We start from the raw sequence: 27,992 nt of genomic DNA, 5'->3' as shown, positions 1-27,992 counted from the left end.
GAACATTCTAGTTGTTCTTTATCCTCATTAGCATCTTGCATCATCAGTCTTTTAAGTTTGTATGCTAAGCAATTTAAATATTTTATTTTACTTAAACCTAGATGTAGGAATAATTAGACCTATGGTAAAGAGGAAAGAAGTGAAGACCAAATAAGTTAAGTGATATATCCAGAATGTACAATGATTAGGCTCAAAGCAGTATAGGATGGTAGAGTAGAAGAAACTGCCCAAATAAACCAGCTTCTAGGACCAGAAGAAAAGAGGGTAAATGAGACTGGAAAGAATTCACAGTTGGGCCGGTATTGTGACCTATAGTCTATGGAGCCGAGGATTTGGCAGTCCCCTGAGTGCCCATCAGCACACCATGCTCTGTTACGGTTTCCTGTGCTTTGAGAAAGATTCTTTCTGAAAATGAAAGATGGTCTGTAATGCTTTGAGAAAAGCTAGGGAACGGAAATGTGTCATTTTATCCCAGTTCTGCTTATAAAGGTGAGGCCTGGGTTCCTATGGCTGTGTCTCTTAGTGGCTGAGGTCTCAAAGTGCAAGAAACCTAGGGGGAGAAGTGAGCTCCAGGGAGTTCTCTATGGGAGGTGGCAGGAAGATTCAAGGTCTGTTGTTGAGTCTTCCCTTTTAGAAGGAATTTCTCTTTCTGAGTATCTCTCTGTTCAAACTTTCAGTGATTAAAGCCTTTCTTTTAATGTTGTAAGCTATTCCCTTATTTGTTTTAGCTCAGTTCAGTTTTATACAAGCCCTTGATATTTACCTGCTGAAGTAGCTATTCTAGCTAAAGCAAGGGTCTAAGATGGTTGGGACTCCATTTATCCTAGGTGACTGCATCTGAAATTAGTTGATTCATTATGGCAGGAAGAAAAAGGACTGCACCATCCCAAGCCACTACTAACACTAACCTTGCAAACAGCTGGTTTCTGACAGCTGTTTAGAGAGAAACTCAGTTGTCACCAAGGTCACAGCTGGCAACAGAAAGAAAATAGTTTCATAGGCTTCTGATAGAAACACGAACAGACAAAACCAAACAGCAGAAGCAAGACCTCAGCAACCAGTATGAGTTCCTATCACAGCATGAGTGCACCAGTGGCATCAGCAAAAACTATGTACTGGGACACCTCTCTCTCCTGTGTTCCAAAGCAAGGCGAAGACTCTTACTAAGCATGTTAGAAGAGAAAATATGGATTTTTGTTTTAAAATAAGTTTGGGTATGTGTGTAAATATGTTTATGTTTATATGGCTGGAAGTTACAACCAGATGATTGGACAATGATTGTCTCTAGGATGTGGGATAATGAGAGTTCTCTTTCTTTGGCTAGTTGTTGTTGATAATAGAGATTACTTTGGGAGGCTGAGGTGGGCATATTACAAGGTCAGGAGATCGAGACCATCCTGGCTAACACAATGAAACCCCGTCTCCACTAAAAATACAAAAAATTAGTCAGGCGTGGTGACGGGCGCCTGTAGTTCCAACTACTCTGGAGGCTGAGGCAGGAGAATGGCACGGACCTGGGAGGCAGAGCTTGCAGTGAGCCGAGATCATGCCACTCCACTCCAGCCTAGGCAACAGAGTAAGATTCTGTCTCAAAAAAAAAAAAAAAAAAAAAAAAAAAATTAAATAGCGGGCAATGTTATTTTCTAAATTAAACAAATTTTGAAAACTGTATTCCTATTGAAATAACAAAACAACATAACACAAAAGATAAGACTTACTCTACTCACATATCTTCTTAATGCTTAAAAAGTCCAAAATAGCTTTCAAATGTGTTCCATCTTTTCCAGTCCCTTAAGGTTTCTTCAAACCAGTGCCATCTTTTGTCAAATTATTTTAATAGATACTCAACTAGTTTTCTTTTCTTTTTTTGAGACGGAGTCTCGCTCTGTCGCCCAGGCTGGAGTGCAGTGGCCGGATCTCAGCTCACTGCAAGCTCCGCCTCCCGGGTCTAGGCCATTCTCCTGCCTCAGCCTCCCGAGTAGCTGGGACTACAGGCACCCGCCACCTCACCCAGCTAGTTTTTTGTGTTTTTTTAGTAGAGACGGGGTTTCACCATGTTAGCCAGGATGGTCTTGATCTCCTGACCTCGTGATCCGCCCGTCTCGGCCTCCCAAAGTGCTGGGATTACAGGCTTGAGCCACCGCGCCCAGCTCAACTAGTTTTCTTACCTCTAGCTGCTTTTCACCCTCAAGCACTATTTCTAAAATTCTCATTTCAAATTACCCTATGCTCACATTTCTCCCACATTTAGAAATTTCTGCTGACTCTTCATAGCTTCAAGGAGAAAATTCAAACAGAACCCTTCACAATTTGGCTTTGCTGCTTTTTACCATATCTTTGCCTCTGCTATAGAGTCCAGCCCTACAAAACGAGAGGGTGGTGGAATTGCATCAGAGGAAAGATCATGCAGAATTCAAAAGGCACATAAGTCAATAATTCCTCTTAAGGTAGAATAGGTATTTCAGCTTACAAGCTACAATATTTTACATTAACTTGACCCACTATATGGAAAAGATGTGACTCTTGCCAAAAGTTAATTTGGAATTCACATTATTCCAAAATTTGCACCTAAAATGATGTTTCATTAATTCTGATTATACTCTCACATTTTATAAGAGTCAAAGTCCGTGTAAGTGCAGTCTGTCTCTTCTCTATGTGCTATGTGTTGAAAACACTGTCCCTCACTTTTTAACATGTAATCTCATTTGTTACTACCTTGTTATGCCACGTTTTCTGCCTCTAAATTTTAGTCCACTTGTCATATTTTCTGTGAAGCTCCTTCTCCATGTGCCTGTCCTTCATTCTTTGTGCTACAACTGTCCTATTTCTCGCACTTACTCAGTGTTTGTTTGAAGACCTACGTTGACCATTAGTGTATGAGTTCCTAATGGAAAAGAACGCTGTTTTATCTCTGCATCACAGTCCTTAACAGAGTACCAGGGGCACAGTACATGCATTGTAAGTTTAATTACTGAAATACCACGAGAAAAATTTAAGCAAATCAAATAGTACAGAAGCATAAACTAATATATAGCTTCCTAAGAGAACCAGGGCTGCTCCTTGCTGTATGACATTTGGCAATCTAACAAAAAAGGTTTGTAATCAAGAGACAAAACCAACAAGAATTAAAGCACACCCCAATTCCCTGACTATTCTTTAAGTAGATTAATCTTTATGAAAACTATCATTGGTTTTCACACAATGACAGCAAACAGCTGAATGGGAAGAAGTATCAAGAATCCGAAACTAAATCAGAAATAGCAATGGATTTCCAATTCCAGTTCTGATTTGTTAATAGTCCTTGTCTTAAAACTGTATAGAAAAAGATTTCAAGACCATACTAGAGTACACGGGAAGTGTGTCATAATTGATTAGTGATGTCTGCCTCGGGTATGGATGGAGAAACATTTATCTACCTGCCAAATATTTCTGATCCTTGTATTAGTTCTGGGCAGTTTTTACTTTGTGTTCAGATTCTGAGGGGCTATCTGTTACATGCAGAAGATCAAGAGTTCTTGGTCTATATTCTCAGCCTCACAAGAAATACTGTTGGGGAACACCACTGTCTACCTATTCTATTGGTATCTCTGGTCCCAAGACCAGGGACTTGGTTCTGACTTTTTAATGGTCTCTGGCCCAAGCCTTGGGACTGATGCTTCATTTAGACATTCTAATCTTTGACTTTGTCCTTGACTGTGGATTAGTGTCTTTCTGATCTCCTGGTTCCTTGATTTCTGGACCTTCGCTTTGCTTGAAATGGGAGTTAATTGATTCCCAAAGGTTCTGAAGTTAAGAATCAAGTAAATATTTACAGGATGTCTTCTGTAAATGGGAAGAAAGTAGTAAGGCTTTTAAAAAGTATGGTTGGTGTCCACTGGTATTTTTCCAGCAAACTTGAAAAGTGAATAGTTCTATGCCCCATTCTAGACCTGTCGAATCAGTAGGGGATTACAGGGTTGGGGAGACATGTGATAATTTGTTAAATTCCTCAGGGGATGATCATGAACATGAACACAATTTGAAGAACCACTGAGGTAAGAACCCTGAACTGGCTCAAAGTTTGCCTACAGTTGCCCCAATTCGGTCACTTAGTGACCAAAGGCTCCAGTGGAAATCAAGTTACTTAAGTTTTGTAATGTACTCTGGTTCTGTTATAATATGCACAGAAAAGTGGCCTATGGGTGCCATTTTAGAGGACACAATTCTTTCTTCAAACCACTTTCCTTTTTAGCAATTTTCTCTGCCCTTCAATTGCCTCAATCTTTTTTCTTTTTCCTCTTCTTACCATCCTCCTATCTAAACAAATGCACTTGTACACAAAGGAAGACCTTTGAGAACCTATGATCCCATTCCTTGTGTATCAAGATCATTTTCCCTTTGTAGAGTGACACTGCACAAAGCATCTCTCCCTGCCTGTGTATAAGGATATGTTGACTTACCTAGAAAGCTCTTCAGGCAATAACTGGCTACAAAGCTCCAGACGAACATATCATCTATAGAATTTTTCAGATTTTGACGGGGTAGGCTGCATGTTCCCTACCTGAAGCATACTTCTTTTCCTAGATGTGCAACTCTCTGTGTAATACAAACACAAGGCAAGCTTTTGCTTTTTATAGAAAATATTCTAGTCCTCAACAGATAGTGCCAGAACAAAATAATGGGATGTTATCACATCACATTGGGCCAGCCAGCTTCCACTGTGCTATTGATGTGCCAGTTTTAGTGTGTTCTTGCATCATTACATCACCTAAATATAATTCCTGAAGCTGGAATCATTCCTTTGTGGTTAAAGTTCACCACTTCCATCCCTGGCCACATGGTAAGATGCTCATTCTGGAAGTCATGGGGTTAACAATGATAAAACAAGATAGTAGTGGTCTCCCATATCCTCCTTAACAAAAGCGAAAATAAACTTCATGGGGGTTAATATTTTGCAAAAATAAAAAATAAAAAAAATAAGGAAAAGAACACTGCTTGCTCTTTATGTTGTGCTAATAAATTTGACAGAAGTTTTTACAGATATTCCTAGCATAATCAATATAAATTCAATCTCTTGAAACAGTAAATTGTTATTACTGAACTCACTGCCTAATCTTATTTTTCCTGTTATAACTCTTTGATTTAAAACACTTAAACTGTTAGATCTAAAGAAAAATGAAAAAGCTGTGGTTGCTGGCTTGGCAAAAATCCCTTCTGATGTGATCTCTTTGATAATGTGCCACTTTCCACATTTTAAATGCCATAGTTTCATGTATACATACTGGTATTTTCTCATTGGTTGTGCATGCTTCTCTAGCCATATGCCTATAAGTGGATGTGCATTTTCATATAATAACTTACTGTTCCCATTTGGCAATTCTGTGCCTTTAATTGTGCCAATCAACCACGTAAAATTTCATAACCTATTGAGAATACCCAAAGAAAAATATGTGCCTTCTAAAACTCTGGTATAAAAAGCACACTGCTTGAAGACAGCTTAAATTTCCCCACACTCCAATTCTACCAACCCATTGTTCTCTAGAACAACTAGAATTCAATTCCTGAAACCCTGTTTCAATTTCAGGTTTTTAAACGAATGTATAAATTATAACTGTGGCCTTACTGAAAAGATCCATAATCATGACTAGAAATGAAAAATGAAATGGTAGAGACATATATTGTCAAACAGGCATTATAATCAGACTCATCTATAAAACCACTATAATTATTTTTCCTTTTTATATTCCTCAAGAATAAACTTATCGGAAAGGTTTTATGTCTTTAACCTGTTGCATGAGGTATTGAGTTGTTTTAATAACAAAATAATTACTATCTCCATAGGTTTTTATGATACTCATCATTCCCTATAAAAAGTTCAATAGTTATCAACTTACCAGCATATATTTGGTGATTTTTTTTTTCTTCTCTCTATTGTATTTTACCACTCTAACTCATATTTTACTATTCCCTTGGCCCAGGAATACACAGAAGAAATAAAATCATATTCAAGTTGGTTTCACAGACAGTAAACATACATTATGAAATTGAAACATGCTACACTTATTGAGCATATATTTTAGAAGAACTTTCTCTAAAATACTTTATGACTAAAACCATAATCTGGAACTATTCACTCTCCTTGATTTTAGATTCGGTGTGGCTTCATGAAATATTTACTTTTTAAAAAACACAGTTCCAAATTATAGCCCCTCTGAATTACACAATTTAGGTAAAACACATCTTTTCAGCTGGAAAACTAGATGCCATTAATCCTTTGTATGATTATATGGAGAATAGAGGTAACAAAGAAAAACTAGAGTAATCTAATTCTGGGATACACAGGTTGTTGTAAATTTTTAGACATTCTAAGTCAATCCTTGTTTTTCCCACTTAAGTCCCTGAATGTTTCTGAGATTTGTCCAAAGTAACATGGAAGCAGACTAGACCCCCCGATGTCCTAACATCTAATCAAGCTATCCCTAGGCCCTCTTGTGCTAAGTATGTCAGTTGGAACTTTAGGTCACAGTTGTACTAACGTGCCAGAGCTGCCTACATCCAGTGAAAGACACCATATCTTATCAGTATCAATATATTAGGGTTGATATTACATGAAACTATAGCCACGTGGGTGAGTATAGAAGTCAGATGTGTAAGAATCATGTCGGAATCTGCCATAGAATTGTCTAAATCAAAGATTCACAAGATTTATAACTACCTGGAAGGTGCATGTGAACTAGCAAATATGTTGGCCTCAAAGTTTCACAGCTTGATGACACTAGCTCTGCATCAAATATTGACTCTTTCTCTTTTAGAAAGTCACGTCTCTGATCTCACTATGAATTGCTGGATGTGATTAATGTCCATCTAGTTGTAGGAAGACTACGGTGAAATGCTAACCAAATCTTTCCTATAGTCACCCACCTGGGTATATATTGTGCATATACAACTGGACAACTCTACTCTGTTGTAAAGCTTGAGTACTAGATGCAATGGACAGCAATAGCCTAGGTAGCCACTAGGAAGAGAGAGAGAGCATTTACACTGGTGATGATAATGACCATCACACACTCCCACCTGGAGGAGAAGGTACTATGCTCCTCTTTTCCTATCCCCGACAAATATGTGAGTAAGTGGAGAAGGTGGGGAATAAATGAGTATGAAGGGTTATTTTAGATAGATTAGATAATTTTATACTGGATAATCTCTCATTACATTTAAGTAATTCTATAATTTAATTAATTTGAAAAGGCTACATCTGGTTGGTTTCCAGTGGAATGAATGTGGCTCAGTTTTAGATTCTTAGAGCATTGAAGCCTACTAGACCTTGAATTGGTTCTCTACTCTTGGGAATACCATTCTGCATATAGAGAACTTCTTACTTTATACAATCAATTTGGTTTCAGTACTTACAAAAATCAACACATTTTCAAAAAACACGTTATGATGTGCATTTTCACTTACCTTTTCCGCTGATTGAGCGGTGCCAAAAAAAATTGGAATGAAGGCAAGCCATACTATACATGTCGTGTACATAGTGAATCCAATGGGCTTGGCTTCATTAAAATTCTCTGGTACACCCCGAGTCTTGATGGCATACACAGTACATGTGACCATGAGAAGAATGCTATATCCCAAGGAGCAAATGATTTGGAGATCTGTAATGTCACACTTGAGAACTCCTCTGGCTTGCTCAGGGTTCATTGTCTTATGTTCATCATAGTCTATGATGATGTTGGGTGGATCAACACCAAACCAAATGAAAACCCCTAGAAGCTGAACTGATATTAAACTGGAAGTGATTGCCAGTTGTGATGTTGGGCTTATGAGTCTGGGAGCTGTTACTGATTTCTTGCCCTGCTCAAATATACGATAAATCCGATTTGTTTTCGTCAAGAGGGCTGCATAACTGATGCACATACCCAAGCCCAAGAAAACGCGCCGGAAAGAACACACTGCCACATCAGGTTTGGCAATCATCAGGAAAGTGATGATGTAGCAAAGAAAGATGCCCGTCAAAAGAACATAGCTGAGTTCCCGCCCAGATGCCCGGACAATGGGCGTGTCATTGTAGCGGATGAAAGTGGCCATAACAAAGATGGTGGCAATGATCCCCAACATTGCCAGGAAGACAGGAATCACAGCCCAGGGGGAGTGCCACTCCAGTTTGATGATGGGAATATCTTGGCATCCGGTTCGATTTTCATTGGGCCTCTGGTCATAGGGGCAATGCTGGCATGTCATTTCATCAAACTGGTACTGGTAACCATCGCAAGGCTCACAGGTCCAACAGCAAGGAGTTCCTTTCTGTGTCTTCTTTCTCTGTCCAGGCTTACATGGTAGTGTGCACACTGAGGGAGGTATCTCTCGGACTCCTTTACCCCACTGCATGTCTTCTATCTGTAACATAAGAAATAAGAAGGTGAATCAGGCAGATTCTTCCAGAGAGTAGAAAAAGAACACCAGTAACAAACAGTACTCATGGCAAGTGACATTTGAGCTGTGATGAGGTTGTATTAGCTTTTCCTCAGCTTGCAAGAGTTACAAGTGTGATTTGAGCCCATACCATAGGACTCCAGCATCCTCACTCTTCACCATTAGTGTGTTCTCAACATGCCAGATCTTAAGAATTCCCTAAGGCGATACAAATTCCCTCTTTCCCATTCCTGACTTTCCAAATGTGAACATCCTGAAAAAGAACCTTAGGGGCTGTATTTATAACAAGTGCCCAGAGGATTCTTGTGAGCAGACAAATTGAGAAAAACTGGCATGCAGTCTACTGTCTTCCCCTGGGTAATAAGTGTAAATGTCCCCAATCAAGTAAAAAACAAAAACAAGAAACTATGGCAGTACGAAAAGCTACACTCACCTCCTTTGTTAGGTGTTTTATTTAAAAAAAAAAGTTCTAAAATTATTTTGGATAATACTGCAGTGCTGGCTATCTTCCCTAAAATTCTGTAAGCATTACCGTCATTTTCACTGAGAACTTTTGCAGCAATGTGAATCTATTATCACAGGGGAGAAGTGGGGCTTACTATTGAAGGCTTTCATTGTATTAGACTATTTCCTATTAATTCAGGAATTATCTGATAAGAAAATAATATGGTCTGGAAACCTTTCAAGGTTGGCCATCCCCCATTTGCAATGACATTTAGACTATCCTAGAGGAGAATGTATTTGCTTAATTGAAACATTGGTTTTTTTGGAGGGCAACATAACCGGCAGCGTTCTGAGAAATAATGGCATTAGAAACAACAGGAAACTTTACTATTGGGTGGAAATCTCATTAGAGTAGGCATCTCTCCTCTTTGCCAGCACAGCATCTGCTCTTTCTCTTCCCTGGTATCAGTTCCTCAGATTCCTTTTCCATGTGCTTTCTGTGCGGTTGAACTTACACTGAAGCTCTTGGGTTGTGCACATGACCCAGGCCTAACCAATTAGTATATTGTAGTGGTTCTCAAAATTGAGAATGCATCACAATCATATGGACTTGTTACAATAGAGTCTGCAAGATTTTCTGATTCATTGGATCTGGGATGTGGCCTGAGGAATATGCACTTTTTTTTTTTTTTTTTTTTTTGAGACAGAGTCTCGCTCTGTTGCCCAGGCTAGAGGGCAGTGGCGTGATCTGGGCTCGCTGCAAGCTCCAACTCCCAGGTTCACGCCATTCTGCTGCCTCAGCCTCCCGAGTAGCTGGGACTACAGGCACCCGCCACCATGCCCAGCTAAGTTTTTGTATTTTTAGTAGAGACGGGGTTTCACCGTGTTAGCCAGGATGGTCTTGATCTCCTGACCTCGTGATCCACCCGCCTTGGCCTCCCAAAGTGCTCAGATTACAGGCGTGAGCCACTGCGCCCGGCCAGGAATATGCATTTTTAACAAGGTCCCAGGTGATGCTGCTGAGGATTGTTCAGGAACCATGTTAGTCAACTACTGATACATGCCAACCTCCTAGCCACAGAGATTGGGTCAGAGATGGCATAATTATGTCCCAGGTCATAGAATTTAATTTCATGACTTTTTCTGAAGTCACATAGGATAAAAATACTTGTTTTCACTGGACTCAGAGTTTCTAGGATATAAGGTGGCTAGTACTGATGGCTAAAAGAAGGAGTTTATTAGAGACAGAAGCCAACATAGAGGGAAGTTAAGTGGAAAGACAAAGATCACTGGTGAGCTTGTTTGAGCTCCTGGATATAGTTATCCCTGAAGCAAGAATTTTCCTAGACTATGACATTATGTAAGCCAATAAATGTATCTATTTTAAAATACTTTGAACTTTATTATTATTACTTGCAACCAAGAGTCCTGAGCAATATATGCATGAAATAGTTTTAGTATTCACAAGTCACAAAAGATGTACTACCTCTGCAAGTTATTATACAGAATAATTCCAATTAACAATTAAGGCTGATTCTCCCCATAAGTAGTTAATTGAATTTTTAATACAATTGAACTAAACAATAGACTAGAAAGATACTGGAAAGTCTGAGACATGTTTTCAAGTGCATAATTTTAAGTGATAAAGGCAAAAGATAAATAATATATTGCATATTGGAATTTCAGTGTTGTGTTAATATACTGAATGAAATGCATAGCGGAGAGTGATTCTTCCATCAATGCTTGAATGTGAACTACATTCAAATTCTGAATTGGATGTAGCTAACCCAGAAAAATAAAGGGCTCAGGAGTTAAACTTAGTAAAACAGCATAACCTTTTAAGGGTTGAATTTAAACTTTAACCAGAGACCCAAGCATCTTCAGATGACTCTAGTGTGAACTTATTTTACCAAGCACAAAACCCAAGTCAGCACTAATAAATCGCTAACTATAAAGCACAATCTTCTCTTTCTCAATATGATAATTTTTGAGACAATAAGTCACTGGAAGCCATCTCAAAGTCATAAAATTAGGGAAATAACTTATGACAGGAGAGAAAGATATGCATTAACTTTACGAATGTCAAATTTCAAGAGTTGGAAACTAAAAAAAATTGCTGGTATTAATACAACAAAGATAAATACATTTGCCTGATTTCAACATTAGTGGTTACTAATGTGCCACATAATTAAACTTTATAGGAATACATGTAGGGCTCCTACAAATATATAAACAAATTATCATCATATGTAATACTTTACTGCCAGTTTCAAATGCTGCCAACTCATTATTTTTCCCTTGGAATAAAATAAAATACCTGGCAATGCTGCACAGCTTTTTATTTTCTCAACTTATCCAAATATATACAAGAGCTGTAACCATGGACATCACACTGACTGATCACTTCATTTGTTTGCAATTTTCATATAAAGCAGGTTTCAACTCAATTTAATCGTATATGTTAAACCAACAAAGATTCCTTCCGCTCCAGATGGACAAAAGTCTCATTTACTCCCTTGGCTAACAAAAATCATTATTGAAAATATAATCTGTGTCCCATGAAAGTACTGATTAACCTTTAAAAGCTATAGTAAATGAGAATTTTGTTAATATGATGTATACCATTTGTATATATCTACACCCATCCACACAGATACGCTGCCTTGTTTCATAAGAAACAATCAGCTGCAAATGCCCATGGCTATCTATTTTAAAGGAAGGTAATTATTTAATGCTATGAAAATCAAGTCTAATGTCAGTTTACTTTTCAAGAAGGCTAACAGGAATGTAAATTTCAAGTTTCTCCTAAACTCTGCAACAAAACTGTGTTTCAGTTAGCTGGAAAGCCAGATGTAAGGTGCAGAAAGATTAAGAAAAAGACTGACGTGTTTATCATCTTCTTCATTAGAAGATGCAAGTTTACATTTCTCCATAAAGATGCATTTTCCCCCTGGACATCCAAGGTTAATGGCTTTAGGGTACCTGGTCTGCTTAGTAGGTGGCTCCTGGGGAAGGGCTCTTGAGATCCTAGCTTTTGGCAAGAGAACAGAACTTTACATCTCCATCTCATAGCAAAAATTGACACTATACATGTCAAATAGATTGCATAGATAAATGGATCAATAGTTTAGGCAAAGAGCAAATTATGCAGTTCTGGTCAAAGAAAGCAAAAATAAGCTGCTTGTAGAGTCCTAGGAAAGTGTTTTTCATTCTTATACAAGAGGAACAAAGAACGAATATGCTATTATTAACTTAAAAAAAGAAACTCAGACAGACACGCTGTCTGGAACAAAAGATTTCATTTGGGAAGAGCAAAGGGTTGTAACCCGGGGTGTGCAGCACACCCAAGGAAAATTAAGACAAAGGAAAGACACCCACACAAATCACTTTGAAAGAAAGGTCACTGGTCTCAGAAACTCACGACAGGACTTGTCATTAGTTCACTGGGAGAGGTAGTCATTGGTAGGCAACTGTCCTGATCTGAGGTTCTTATCTGAAATACTGCAGGCCAGAGAAAATTCCTTTGAGAAGCTCTTCTTGCTGTTTGCAAGCTATGAGCAAGACATTCAGGGATGCAAGTATGTCAGCTTCTTTGTTATGGCCCTCACTAACTCTATTTTGGTTAGGGTTTTGACATGTGACTCTATTTTTTACTTCTCACTTTCACACTGCCTTCAGCCTTTGAACTTCGATTTGTGCATACATGATGGTTGGAGCTATAGTAGGCATTTTTCAACAAGAAAAAGACAAGCTGGCTGGGCACAGTGGCTCAAGCCTGTAATCCCAGCACTTTGGGAGGCTGGGGCAGGTGGACCACGAGGTCAGGAATTTAAGACCAGCCTGGCCAACATGGTGAAACCCTGTCTCTACTAAAACTACAAAAATTAGCCTGGCATGGTGGCAGGCGCCTGTAATCCCAGCCGGTCAGGAGGCTGAGGCAGGAGAATTGCTTGAACTTTGGAGGCAGAGGTTGCAGTAAGCCGATATTGCACTTCTGCACTCCAGCCTGGGCAACATAGCAAGACTCTGTCTCAAAAAAAAAAAAAAAAAAAAAAAAAGCCTAAGACACAAAGCTCATATGCTGAGGATGGCAAAAAATAAAGAAGACAGAAAGACAGACTAAAAATAATTTACACCTCTGAGGGCAAAATTACATCACCAACTGTCTTTAATGGCTAACCAGTTCTCCATGGGCCATCTACTAATTGTTGTCAAGCATTCTATCTAATACATTTTCTCTTATTTATGCATTTGGTACATGCAAACCTTCTGAGTGTATCAGAAAAATTCACCAATAATTCAAGTTCTTACATGGATAGTAGGCAACTCTAGAAAGAAATGGAAGTTTTTGTCTTTGTCTCCTGAGAATGCTCAGAAAAAGGTGTGGTAAAGTCCTGAATTCAGAAAATAAGTTTTGACTCCATTGCTTCTGACTCAGACAGAATACAGAAAAAGCACCACCAGCTAAAGTTTTCTAGCACACATGTTGGGGGAAAAAATGGTGTCTGGCTGTAGTAGAGAGACAAAGCTACTCCACAAGGAATGTGCAGACCTTATAATCACTGGAATTTTAAAATAAAACTAAATTGGTTGCTGTCTTACTGCCAAACACAAAAACCAAAGAGATAGTTATAAACACCATTCAGGGCATCCATTTTTATGGAGAGGAGATCTGTTCCTTTCCCCACGCAGACACACTCTATCTAAAAGAAAATTTTATCACTTCAGGGATATATTTCTTGGTGAAATTCCATTTGCATATTTCCAAAGCTTACTCCATAGACCAAGCTGGCTGGTGCTTTTTATTGCATAATTCTCTGCAATATTATTTTTACTTGTTAGAACCTTAATAGAATGAGCTAATTTAAAAAAAGAACTTTCTTATTAAAATGCCATTTGTTCATTAAAATACATTTTGTCCTGTCTAATTTACAGAAAAAAAGCTTTTTAGGAAAAATTCATAGGAATGTTGAATTTTCAATACTAGGAAAGAGCCAGGTTTTGGTTCTGATGAAGAGGAGTGAGGTAGAGGAGTTAGCAAGTGCTTGGCAAGGAATTCTGCAGCACCTCAAGACATTTTTAACCTCAGCCCATATTTTGAACATTAAGTAGCATGACTAAATATTGAACAGAATTTAGGGACTCTACATTACAATTAAAAACATTGCCAATTCACATTCTACTTATTCAAAATTTATAATTATAAAAATCATCATTTTTAAATGTACTCCAGGTAGAAAGAATTGTACACAGCATTATTATAATTTTTTTTTTTTTTTTTTGAGATGGAGTCTCACTCTGTCACCCAGGCTGGAGTGCAGTGGCACGATCTCAGCTCACTGCAAGCTCCGCCTCCCAGGTTCACACCATTCTCCTGCCTCAGCCTCCCGAGTAGCTGGGACTACAGGCACCTGCCACCATGCCCAGCTAATTTTTTTGCATTTTTTTAGTAGAGACGGGGTTTCAGTGTGTTAGCCAGGATGGTCTCAATCTCCTGACCTCATGATTTGCCCGCCTTGGCCTCCCAAAGTGCTGGGATTACAGGCATGAGACACTGCTCCCAGCCAGCATTATTAGAATTTTTTTAACTGCAGCAGACCCTGGGCTTCCATGGAAGGATCCAGAACTGTATTTCACTGCAAAGCCCCAGGGGATCCTAGATGGGAGACTTCCCTAAGGTTTCTGAGGCTCAACTTTGAATTGAAGCAGTAATTCCTAATTTGATTGTACATTTGAATTATTTGGGGATCTTCTAAAAATTTCAGAACCTGTACCATACCCCGGATAAGTTAAATTACAATCTATGAGGGGCAAGAAATAGGCATTAGTGTATTTCAAAGTTTCTCAGGTGATTTCAGTATGTGGACAAATTTGGGAACCACTGAACTAAAATCTCCAAAAGGCTGGGATGCAGAAGAAAATCTTTGTGCTGTTAAGCGAAATAGTGACTACAAAACCCCTTCTCTGGTGATATGATTTGGCTGTGCCCCCACCCAGATCTCATTGTGAATTGTAACTCCCACAGTTCCCATGAGTCACAGGAGGAACTTGGTGGGAGGTGATTGAATTATTGGGGGGAGTCTTTCCTGCGCTGTCTCATGATAGTGAATGAGTCTCATGAGATCTGATGGTTTTAAAAATGGGAGTTTCCCTGCACAAGCTCTCTCTTTGCCTACTACCTTCCATGTAAGACATGACTTGCTCCTCCTTGCATTTCACAGTCAGCCATGATTGCGAGGCCTCCTCACCCATGTGAAACTGTAAGTTCAATAAACCTCTTTCTTTTGTAAATTGCCCAGTCTCGGGTATGTCTCTATCAGTAACATGAAAACAAACTAATACAGTAAACTGGTACCAGTAGCGTGGGGCGCTGCTGAAAAGATATCCAAAAATGTGGAAGTGACTTCAGAACTGGGTAATAGGCAGAGGTTGGAACAGTTTGGAGGGCTCAGAAGAAGACAGGAAAATGTGGGACAGTTTGGAACTCCCTAGAGACTTGTTGAATGACTTTGATCAAGATGATGATAATGATATGGGCAATGAAATCCAGGCTGAGGAGGTCTCAGATGGAGATGAGGAACTTGTTGGGAACTGGAGCAAGGGTGATTCTTATGGTTTACCAAATAGAATGGTGGCATTTTTCCACTGCCCTAGAGATTTGTGGAACTTTGAACTTGAGAGAGATGATTTAGGTATCTGGCAGAAGAAATTTCTAAGCCACAAAGCATTCAAGAAGTGACTTGTGTGCTCTTAAAGGCATTCAGTTTTATAGGGGAAGCAGAGCACAGAAGTGTGGAAAATTTGCAGCCTGGCAATGCAGTAAAAAGGAAAATCGCATTTTCTGAGGAAAAATCCAAGCCAGCTGAAGAAATTTTCATAAGTAACAAGGAGCTGAACATTAATCCCCAAGACAATGGGGAAAATGTCTCCAGGGCATGTCAGAGGTCTTCATAGCAGACCTTCCCATTACAGGACTGGAGGCCTAGGAGGAAGAAGTGGTTTCGTGGGCCAGGTCCAAGGTCCCCATGCTGTGTGAAGCCTAAGGAATTGGAGTGCTGCAGTCCCAGCTTTTCCAGCCATGACTAAAAGGTACCAAGGTACGGTTCAGGCCATGGCTTCAAAGGGTGCAAGCCCCAAGCCTTGGTAGCTTCCATGGGGTATTGAGCCTGTGGGTGCACAGAAGTCAAGAACTGAGGTTTGGGAACCTCTGCCTAGATTTCAGAGGATGTATGGAAACTCCTGGATATCCAGACAGAAGTTTGCTGCAGAGGCAGGGCTCTCACGGAGAACATCTGCTAGAGCAGTGCGGAAGGGAAATGTGAGGTGAGAGCCCCCAAATAGATTCCCTATTGAGGCACCACCTAGTGGGGCTGTGAGAAAAGGGTCACCAGCATCCTTCAGACCCCGGAATGGTAGATCCACTGACAACTTGTACCATGTGCCTGCAAAAGCCACAGACCCTCAATGCCAGCCCACGAAAGCAGCTGGGAGGAAGGCTGTACCTTGCAAAGCCACAGGGGTGGAGCTGCCTAAGGCCATGGGAACTGATCTTTTGCATCAGTGTGACCTGGATGTGAGACATGTAGTAAAAGGAGCTCATTTTGGATCTTTAAGATTTGACTGCCCTGCTGGATTTTGGACTTGCATGGGGCCCTTGTTTCAGCCAATTTCTCCCATGTGGAATGGCTGTCTTTACCCAATGGCTGTACCATCATTGTATCTAAGAAGTAACTAACTTTTTAAAATTTTATTTTACAGGCTCATAAACAGAAGGGACTTGTCTTGTCTCAGATGAAATGTTGGACTGTGGACTTTTGAGTGAATGCTGAAATGATTTAAGACCTTGGGGGACTGTTGGGAAGGCATGGTTGGTTTTGGAATGTGAGGACATGAGATTTGGTAGGGACCAGGGGTGGAATGATATGGTTTGGCTGTATCCCACCCGAATCTCATTTTGAATTGTAACCCCCACAATTTCCATGTGTTGTGGGACAAACTTGGTGGGAGGTGATTGAATTTTGGTTGGGGTTCTTTCCTGTGCTGTTCTTGTGACAGTGAATTAATCTCATGAGATCTGATGGTTTTAAAAATGGAACTTCCCCTGCACAAGCTCTCTCTTTGCCTGCCGCCACCTTTGTAAGATGTGACTTACTCTTCTTCGCCTTTCACCTTCTGCCATGATCGTGAGGCCTCCTCAGCCACATGGAAGTGTAAATCCAATAAAGCTCTTTCTTTTGTAAATTGCCCAGTCTTAGGTATGTCTTTGTCAGCAGTGTGAAAACAGACTAATATATCTGGTCTTTAATTCTTTATCTTGTGATGCACTATTGAGATGACACAAGGCCCCCAGTTTCCCAGCATAGAAATAAAGAAAAATTCGAGCCCCCATCAAGGGAAATTCCAGGTACCTAGCTAGCCCTGCCACCAGCAATTAGGGAAGTGAATGAATAACTTACTAAGCAAGAAGATAACAATAACCACCCAAGTAAGTCAGGGTCATGAGATGTTTGGTTCCCGATATAAACTAAAGATAACATCTTGACATATGTTCCTGATTTGTTTTCATAAACTGGGACCCCCTGCTAGATGAAAAATGCTGATTGTTGTCATGCAGACCTCACACAAACTGGAACTGGAAAATGAACACGAAAGTTCCCAGAATGCCCCCGCCCTCAACTCATTTTGAAAACCCTCTCACCTCTTCCCTTAAAAACCCTTGCATATAAGTCATCCTGGAGTTGGGTCTTTTTTTTTTTTTTTTTTTTTTTGAGATGGAGTCTCACTCTGCCACCCAGGCTGGAGTGCTGTGGCATGATCTGGGCTCACTGCAACCTCTGCCTCCCAGGTTCAAGCAATTCTTGTGCCTCAGCCCTCCCCAGTAGCTGGGAGTACAGGCATGCTCCACCATGCCCAGCTAATTTTTGTATTTGTAGGAGAGATGGGTTTTCACCATGTTGGCAAGGCTGGTTTGGAACTCCTGGCCTCAAGCAATCCACCCACCTTGGCCTCCCAAAGTGCTGGGATTACAGGCATGAGCTCCCGCCCCTGGCCAAGTTTGGGTCTCAAAACATTTGCTGAAACTTCTCCTCACTTGGTGCCTGGCAATACACACCTTACTTTCTATGCAAATCACAATGTCATTGTTTGGCTTTGCTGCACTGGGTGGGAAGCCCCAAGTTTGGTTCAGCAACACTGCCTCTTTTTAAAAGTCTGAATGAGGCACCTAAAATGCTTAGTTATACTCTATTATGATATTATAATGGAAACATACAATGTTGTAGTGGAATCACAAATTTTCACAGTCAGGAAGGTCTCTAGGCTTAAGTTTCATAATGTCATTGGTTAAACAACTTAAAATGCCTGCAGAAGCTGGACATATAAACAAATGAAGTTAGTGGGTGTAAGAAACATTTTTTTCCCCACCCCAAACAACCAAGTCTAATGGAACACAAGTTTGTTAAATTATACATCAAGAATGGATTTCATTGTATTTCTCCCTAAATGACCTGTATTTACTATTTTAATGCTTGCATTATCCTCAAAAACAAAAAAATTATGAGGGAGGTTCTTATCTTAAATTTGCAGATTTCAAAACTCCCAAACTGAATAGTTGGCCACAAAAGTACATCTAGGTCTCTCTTTGTGAAATCTTTCTATACCCTTAAGTAAAATAGACCCATTTTACTTGATTTCAGAACTTTTCTTTTTCTTTTTTTTTTCTGGAAGAATCAGGACAGCCTTATGGGAAATCTTCAGAATTTTTTTTAACAACTTCTATGCCTTTTTAAAAAATACCATATTCTCAGATTGCCAAACAATATGCATCTGCTGATACCAGTTAGCTATCTTTTTTTTTAATTCGGTGTCACAAGTTATCCCTTTCTGAAATAGTTCTGCCAGTAGAGAAGCCATCTCCTTGTAAGCAATTTATTTGCTAACTGCAAATGACCTCCTATTTCTTCTTGCTCTGATAGTTTCCTAAAAGATGTTTAACAATCAAGGATAGACATGTTTTATTCTAATTATTAAATACATTTGAAAATACTTTTTTAAAAGCCTGAATTTAAGCATAATTATTATAATGTAAACATAATTCACATGCATCTCTCAATGAAAAAGAATGAGTTGGGTTCTTATTTTAAATTTATTTCAAATTAAATGTGTTCACAACTGGACACAGAATGTGTACCAGGGGCTGCCAAGCTGGCCTATGGGTCAGAACCCGTCCATGGCCTATTCTGAAAATAGTTTTATGGAAACACATCCACATTCATTGATGTACATATTATTTTTGGCTGCTTTCATGCTGAAACAATGGTAGAATTGAATAATTGGGAATCCATAGCCAGAAAAGCCTAAAGTATTTACTATCTGGTCTTTTACAGAAAAAAAGCAGCTGCTTCAGATCCAAAGAAAGCAGAAATACAAATCCTTAGTGTATAGTAGCTTTATCTATTCATAAGCCAGAAGTTAGGGTCATCTTTGATATTTCCCTTTCCCTTAACCACACATATTTAAATTACCAAAAAAACTTATGTCAGTTTTATGTCATGCAATAAATTATTTATATCATCCAAAAAACTACATACGGAGTGCTGACTGAGTTTTGGACCTTGTTGAGTTACCAGGAACAAAACAGATAAAGGTTACTTCCTTAGAGAGTTGAATCATCCTTTCTGATCTTTGCTACCATACCTTCTTCAACGAAAGCTTTCTGTCCAGTTTCCTCACCTCCCTTTCCTGCTGGTCTTCTCCTAAGAAAATTATTGCACAATATCCAGCACTATCCTTTTAATGTGCAGGTCTAATCATGTCATCCTTTTGGTTAATATCATCAATGACTTTTCATGCAGGTCTAATCATGTCATCTTTTTGGTTAATATCATCAATGACTTTTCATTGCTCTCATACCTCCCATATAACTGTGCACAGTCTTGCAGAGACATCCATCAACTGGCTTCACTGTCCTAGCTTTATCTGAATTCTGTGAAGTTTCCTGGCCCACAGTGGCTTTCATGTCACAATATACTGCTCAATAACCCTTAGGCTTACCTAAGTTTTGTTCAGGAAGTGCCTATACCTATTGGAATGAACATTGTTTCATTAATTCATAAAGATACCTCTTCACAGCACTTTGTCATTAGAATTGGTAATTATGCAAAGATGATACTCGATTCAAGTCTATTTTCCCAACTAATGTGTGTATGCTGCATGAGAGCACAGCCTCCAATCTCTTTATCCACTATTGCAATTCAGTATCTGGGAAGAAATGCAATAGCATTGTGGGATTAAATGGATAAATGATGGTGTGAAGGAAAGAACAGACTGACCGCTCTTTTAGAAGTGATTTTTCTATACTCAAAATTTGAGTTGAAGTGTAATTAGAAGTGATGAAAAGATCCATAATTACTTTTGTGAGTCTCATCAGTTTTCTGGTCATTTAATGCATATCTATGTATAAAATGAATGTTTGCAGTTGAAATGTCCTTGGCATTTTCTTAAACGAAGAAAGAGAATTAAATATGGAGCACTCAATTGCTAGGCAGAGGACAAATGAACACAATTAGCACATTATGAGACAAGAGAAAAACAAGTCATGTGCAACCTGCAGCCAAGGACAGAATATGATTTCAATAGTCCCTGACTTCTCTGAACACTCCTTCAGTAGGCTTAGGTACAGCTCAAAATAGAAAGAGTATGAGTTAGGAAGTCAGGCTGTCCTGGGTTCAAAGCCTAGTTCCATCACCTCCAGAAAGTATGGCCATAAGCAAGTAGAAGATATGGAATCTCAGTTCCTTTAGTTTATTAGGTAGGAAGACTAAATAAGATGACATGTATAAGGAATAGCATGATGCCTGAGACATGGCAGTTACCTAAATGATTAATTTTTAAAAAAATATATTATGGCTCCAATGATCAATATATTTCATGCAAAGAACTTTAAGATGAATATTCCCATCCCTCCTCTCTCTTTTGAGCTTCAATTCTTCCAGCTGAATATTGCCAGTATTTAATGTCATAGTGGCTTTTCAGACCCTGGAGATGTAAAACTGAACACATCCACTTCCTTCCCTTTTTCTAGATCTCTGCATACACACTTCAGCCTGTCTTGATGGAGTAGAGTAGATAATAACATGAGCATTGGAATCAGATGACCATGGGTTCAAATCCCAGCAGGGTGATCTTGGCCAAGTTATTTAAGCTCTTGAAACCTCACTTTTTTCATCCGTGAAATGGAGACAGTAATAGTTACCTCCTACACTTACTGAAAAAGGACATGTATGGAAGCATGTTGTCTGACACATGGTAAAAGCTTGATGAGTTCTCTCTATTAAAATTATTACTAATGACAATACAGTCATCTTTAACTCTATACCTTGCTCCCTTCGGAGAATAACAATTGTGAAAGTTAGTTCCCGTTTTCTCCCACAAACCCTTTTCTTCTTTGTCCCCAATGATGACCATCTATTAAAGTCATCCTTATTGGGTCCATTTAATTGCTCTCTCTGATTTGGGGTCTTCCCTTCCTTGTTTCTTATTCCTTTACTCTGCTTTATTTCTCTTCATAATAATGGCTGGCTTAAATCAAACATATGGGTGTTGACTTCTGTGTCCATCTCCCTCCACCTGAATGTAAGCCCAGGAGGTCAGAGACCACATCAGTGGTATTTCCTAATGTTCATCTGTACCTAAAAACAGCAGCTCACAAGGACTGTTTGTCTGAAGTTGCCAGAGTGCCTTCTTGGAAGGCAAGTGTGAGTTTACTACATCCTGGATTAAAACCTTAAATGTCTCCATTGCCCACCTGAGACAGTGCAGACTTTTCCTTTGATTGTTCACATTACTCCAAAGCAGACCCCTGAACCTCCACTCCAGTTTCACTGGCCTCTTCTAACAAAGGGCAGTGATCGGGCTTCCCTTTAAAACCGGAGTCCCTATTTATATTATTTTATTTACACGTAACCTTTTGTCTGTCATTTTTCCCCTTAATTCTTCTGCCATTATCTTAAATGTCCCAAATCATTCCTGATGCCTTCAAGTTAGAAATGGCCTTTCCCTTGTTGAACTCTCTTAGCATTTCATTTGTGCTATCTTTCTCTTCCCTGTACTTACACTTTGAAAAGTGGGGCCATTATCTATTTTGTATAATCCCCTACAGAGCTGAAAAGTAATATGGAACCTGGGGCATATTCTATCCTAAGAAAGAACTTTTAGGATTAGGATATAAAAGGATAAATCCTTAGAGGAAAAAAAATGTCCTCCTTTATGCCTTTGAATACTTGTTATTCTTTATGCTTGAGCCTTCTGTATCTGACTAGCTTTAAATATGACAAACTATACAAGAAAGAACAATAGAAATCCTTAAATCACTGAAACTAAATCTTCTTTTCTAACCAGCTCAGCCATTCATCTTAGATTCTCACACTCAAGACAACTTGCAAATTGCTTTTCACCCACTCACCTGGGGTGAGTCATGCTCTCTGCCAGGTAAGTGGAGAAGAATGGCTTGCTAGGGTAAGAAAGGCTTTTGATTATTTTTTCTGTTATTCCCCTACTTTCTATTTTTATAAGTCTTGAATCTCTTGTTTCCCTTTTCTAAACTAAAGGATAGAAACTGTTTTTATACAGGTTATTTAGGATAGTTATCTCACATTTCATTATAATGAAAACTAGCCCTGCAACATAATCTTTTGAGACAAAGAAACCACTCTGTCCAATACAGAGACATCACGGGAGGCAGGATGCATATTAGTGTATTGAAGACTTTGAGATGTTTTGCTCTTAAGGAAAAACGAGGCCTCCTTGATTTAATCTAGTGCTTTCTAATCCATTTGAGTATAGAACAAACCATTCTTTTTCTTCCTGTAATATCTATCTCTCAACATTCTCTGGAATCTGTATTCCTTCAATAACACTGTAGAAAACAGTGATGTTGCCTAACTAATACTTTGGTTGGGATTCTAGCATCAACTTTCAGTCTTTCTTTGTTCTTGGGCTAGAAGAACTTGTTGGATCATTGCAAAACTTACAGAACATGAACTGGGTTGCAAACGCTCTCAATTCTAGCTAGATCATCTTGATCGACTCACTTAACTTCTGTGTGGTCAATTTCCTCACCAGTAAAATGGAGTTACAGAAAAACCAAATATGACTCTATATACAAGAGTATTTTAAAGGGGTAATAGTCAATTACAGCTAGTATTTTTATTTTTTCTTTTTTAAAAAAATATAAGCGGGAAAATAAACTATTATTTCACATGGGTTTTAGCTTTTTTTCTGGCTCATTGTGTCCATGCCTTTGTTCATGCACCTCCCGCTGACTGGCATACTCTCTCTCCAGCTAAAGTTAGCAAGACTGAGCCAAATACTTCCTCCTGGTGAACACTTGGTAGGAAAAACTAAAAAGTCAACCTCTATCTTATAGGGCAATGGGTTAATGCTTCCTACAAAAAGCATAAATCAAAAACGTTGTTTTCAAGCATGTGCTATCCAGTGATGAATTGGACAATCAGTTCTTTAACAGATAACCCGAGAAAACAACTCAAGCAGTTGGAATTTCAAACTCAGTTGCCCGTTCAGGGGATGTGGCGTGACATATTTGCGTAAGAGGCTTTCTGGGTATCTTTCATGTCACTTCGATGTAAGTCACCACCCACTGCCACTGAATTCTGTCCCATGCCCTGTGGAGTTTGGCAGAAGCCTGCTGAAATGTATGTTCATTGATACTGATGTCTATTTTACATGAATATATTTAAAAATTCAATTAGACTATTTAACAAACAGAATCTACTATCTCAAAAACTTTTAAGTCCACAAAGCTAAGAGAGAAGTGGCTTCTAAACCAAACATGCATATCTGCTTATTTTTTTGCATTGAGAAGTTAGTTCAGCTTCAGAGAATGAGACAAAGTGTTTATCTGATTCACATTATCTTCCAAGACTGCTGGAGGACTAACGGGATATAAAAAGTTGCTTTTTCTTCAAACAAAACTATGCTTACTAAGGGTACTACAATGTCCTGGAAGGACCTTCCATGCCAACATTCTGTAGCGGGAACAAGTGGTCTTTATCCCATCCTTCTAACATCATCTTGTAATTCTCCTACCCCATAATCAAAGGCCATTCACTGAGCAGCTTCTGTGTTCCATGCACTGTATTAAACAATAAAAATACAGATATCAGAAACACCTATTTTCTTTTCCTCCATAGGATCTCAGTGTCACAGTATAAATTTGCATATAAATCACACTAAATTCAATGTAATTTAAGATAGAAGTGGGACCCAGTTGGTCCTTAAGCATCCTTTTCTAGAATATTGGAGCAGAGACTCTGAGGATGAATGTGAGTGCTTTAGTGAAACAAGACGGCAAAAAGACATTTAGAAACAGTGAGTAGCTTGAGAAAATGCAAGAAAGCATGAATGCACTAGAGTCACAGATGGTGATGGGGATGAAGGTCTGTAAGTAGTTTCAGTTGAACTGCAATACAAAGTGCAAGCAAGGGAGGAAGAAAGAAAATGTTGGAGACTAAGACACAGACAGGCAACAGATTATGCAAAAACAATTTGCTAATTATTCATTCAAGGACTCTCCGCCCTCTATGCAGTATTTGCCACATTATATCCATTAGGATACAATTGTTGAACAAACTGGATATGACCTCCTGAGCTTAGAGTAGAAGAGATGGCCAAGGCAAAAATAATATAACAATAAAATGTATTATAATAAGTGTTAAACAGGAAATAAATAATGTGCTGATAGAATTACATGAAGGCAACCTTTCCAATAGAAGATGAGAGAAGTAGCAAAGGTGATTTTTAAGCTGTGATCTGAAAGGTGAAAACACAAGCATGGGAAGTAACAGGGCATGTATGCAAAGATCCTGAAAGCAGGAAAAGCTCCAGATATTAGAACAGGGCTTCTCAAACTTGAATGTACCAACAAATCTACTGTGAACCTTGTTAAAATGCAGATTTGGATTCAGTTGGCCTGCAGTGGGCTTGAGACTCTGAATTTTTAGCAAGCACTCAGGTAATGTTGTTGGTCCGGGGAGCAACAACATTAATTAATATAATAGCACTGTGTTAGAGAAACAAAAACCAGAGAACGCGTCCAGAACTCAGTGGTAAAGATAAAACACTCTACATGAGAGTGGGGAGAAAGAAAGGTGAGCTGAGAACTATCACATATGCCATTGGGAAATATATGATTAGCAATAGGCTTGCAATTCATTCCCCTTCTCCACAGGGGCTGGGAGTGAGGATGATATGGGAGCATCCTCCAGAAAAACAGAAGAAAGGTAGCTTGATTGCATTTCCTTTTTTGTATTAGATACATTATGTACAGATCTAATTTATTATCCCAGAGTAGACCGAAAAGGAAGTAAAGACCTAGGTGTGGTATGGTACTTCTATGCCTCTCCCTACTTTGCCTGTGTCTCACAAGTATTTGAAACTCTGTAATTAAGGGTAAAACCTGATAGTGGGGATTATGGATTCAGTTGTGTCCTCCTACTGCAAAGTCATAGGTTAAATCCCTAACCCCCAATATGACTATATTTGGAAATGTCGCTTTTAAGGAGCTGAGTAAGGTTAAATGAGGTTCATACAGGTGGGGCCCTAATCCAACAGAACTGGTGTCCACAAAAGAAGGTGAGGAGACAGGGAAGGCCATGTGGGGACAACATGAGAAGGAGGCCATCTGCAAGCCCAGAGGAGAGCCCTCACCAAATACCAATGCTGATGGCACTTTGATGTTGGACATAAAACCTTCAGAAATGAGAGAAAATAAATTTCTGGGGTTAAGTCACCCAGTCTGAGGTACTCTGTTATGGCAGCCCTAGCCTATCCATGTACTAGGTAAGACCACTGATTTGTACAGATCAGATTTAACAATCAAACTCTTTGTGTTCATTCGCCTTTGCAGAGTTGAGAAATAATACTGTAGAGTGATTGATGGCTTAAAGCAATGCTCCTTTGGCCAGGATATATAGTAGAAACATGGTGGAAGACTCTGAAACACATCCATACCAGGATTCTCTCAGAAGGGTTATCATTTTATTGATCCATTCAGTGATGGAGCCCGGGCATTGGTATGTTTCCAGCCTTCCTATGTGGTTTGTATATGCACCCAGAGCTGAGAAACAGTGGAGGAAATTATGCTTTGAAAGATACTTCTGGCCACCCTAGAGGCAGCAATAGTAGATAATGTGCTTGTAAATAAATATAGGGTACACACCTTGGTATCTATGCTTCTTCGGACCTGATAGGTGATAAATAAGAAGCAAAGTTCCCCTCCCTTCAGTCCTCAACATGCACATGTTTCTAGACTTTATCTAGAAACGCATTTGACTTTATCTTGGATGGGAAGCCAAGTAGTTGTCTTGGGCCACATATCCTGTTGATGCCCTCAATACCAGGCTCCTTGGTAATTGCTCATTTTAATGAAAAAAAAGCTACTGTTAATATACGTGCATTATTGAAATGCACTCTCCAATCTTTCTTGCCCACCTGCATATTTCTATAATAAGTCATTTGTTCAGAGCTCAATTATTTTCTGATGTTTGATTAAACACAATCAACACCAAAACAATTCTGTTAGGGTTAATTGACATCTTCTCACAGGAAAATTAACCAGTTTGCTGGTCATGCTTTTAATAACAAGCTTCCCAGATCTCAATGGCCATATTTGAACACAATTCTTGAGGACTGCTTGAAGATTGAATATAACCTTACGGTTACCACGTCAACAGTTCAAACAATTAACAAAACAGTTACCATGTCAACAGTTCAAACAATTATTCAGCCTTATGGATAGCACTGCAATATTCATAAGACTTGGCAGCTAGAATTTAACTATTAAAGCCTTATAATTAGTTTCTTAATCTAGAGCTTGAAAATGATAAGAGTTTAATGCCTAGACTATGTCAATAACTTTTAGGCATAATAATATTTACTAAAATATGTGGACCTCTAATTGTCTTATCAAATATATTGGGATAAAATGAAATTAGCATGGGCGTAGGTCAAATAAACTTTCTGAGCATAGTAATGGACCATTATTATTTATTATTTTGTTCCCTTCTCTCCTACTGGGATAAATTTGCTATACTTGCAGAACTCTTCTAAAGCCTAGAAGTGCTACATCAAATCTACAGGCCCTTCTTTTCTTTTCCTTTTTGAATACTAGGTTAGTGTTTTACTTGGAAAACTTCTTCAGAATGAAAACTTAGCCATAGCAGTTTATTTCACCATAGTATATCGAAAAAGGATTTGCTTTTCAATAATAATTATTGAACTTTCACTCTATGTCAGGTAGTAAATATATACTATCTCTAATCCTCATTAAAAACTATATATGGTAAGCATTATTCCCCTGAACTTGGAATGAGCAAACCCAGGCTCAAGTATTAAATGTAAATTTAAAAGATGTATCCAAGTCATACATCTTATAAGATTTCAAGAGATACATAGTCATATATCACGGAAAGTTAGCCTCCTTTCCATCCTTGGAAACAAGCTGTCCAAAAGCAAATGCTTTTACCAGTTTTCTATGCATGTTTTAATGCATTTGTGACAACATCCTCACTAATTGCATTGCTTATGTTAATTTTAATGTCACTCTCTCCACTGTCTCTTGAGGAGAGACAGGAGGAAATAAAAGAGCTCCAAGGGCATTTGAAACATCAATGATTTAATACTGTTCCTGCTTATTTCTGAGGGTCACTCCCCACGTTGCTCAACTCTAAAGTTCTCTAGGGTGGTCCTGCCTTATTTGGAAGAGGCTGGCTTAAGAGAACAAGGAGGGGATTTACATTTTCATGCCTCCATTTGGAATTATTTTTAATAATTTTAGTTATAAATTATTTGAAGATTGTTAATGAGCTTAAGTTTTTTACAATTGCCAAGTAGATTTTTGTTTTATACAAGCCTGTAATGAAATACATATCTTCCTTATGTATGTTCATAGGCCAGTCACTAAATCTTTATAATCATTTTTTGATGTGATCCATGAGGACAGTGTCTGACTTGGAAGTCGATCAGAAGGATAAACTCTGAAAAACTAAAAGCACTCAAAACATGGAGGATGATAAATACATGGCAATTTATTTTTCTATTCTTCCTTGCTCAATACATGT

At 38.8% G+C, this 27,992-nt stretch overlaps 1 protein-coding gene across 1 annotated transcript in view; it reads right to left on the bottom strand.

Moving 5' to 3' along the window:
* GRM7 (glutamate receptor, metabotropic 7) overlaps positions 1 to 27,992 on the bottom strand; it is a 420,030-nt gene that overhangs the window by 109,421 nt on the left and 282,617 nt on the right. The window contains exon 7 of the mRNA XM_011961283.1: positions 7,441 to 8,376. Within this exon, the coding sequence (XP_011816673.1) occupies positions 7,441 to 8,376 (936 nt within the window). The remainder of the gene's footprint in view (positions 1 to 7,440; positions 8,377 to 27,992) is intronic.

The sequence above is a fragment of the Colobus angolensis genome, unplaced genomic scaffold (genome assembly GCF_000951035.1).
Source record: "Colobus angolensis palliatus isolate OR3802 unplaced genomic scaffold, Cang.pa_1.0 Scaffold544, whole genome shotgun sequence".
Taxonomy (NCBI): Eukaryota; Metazoa; Chordata; class Mammalia; order Primates; family Cercopithecidae; genus Colobus; species Colobus angolensis.
The sequence above is the reverse complement of the archived record's forward strand: the minus strand, read 5'-3'. Positions and strand labels throughout refer to the sequence as shown.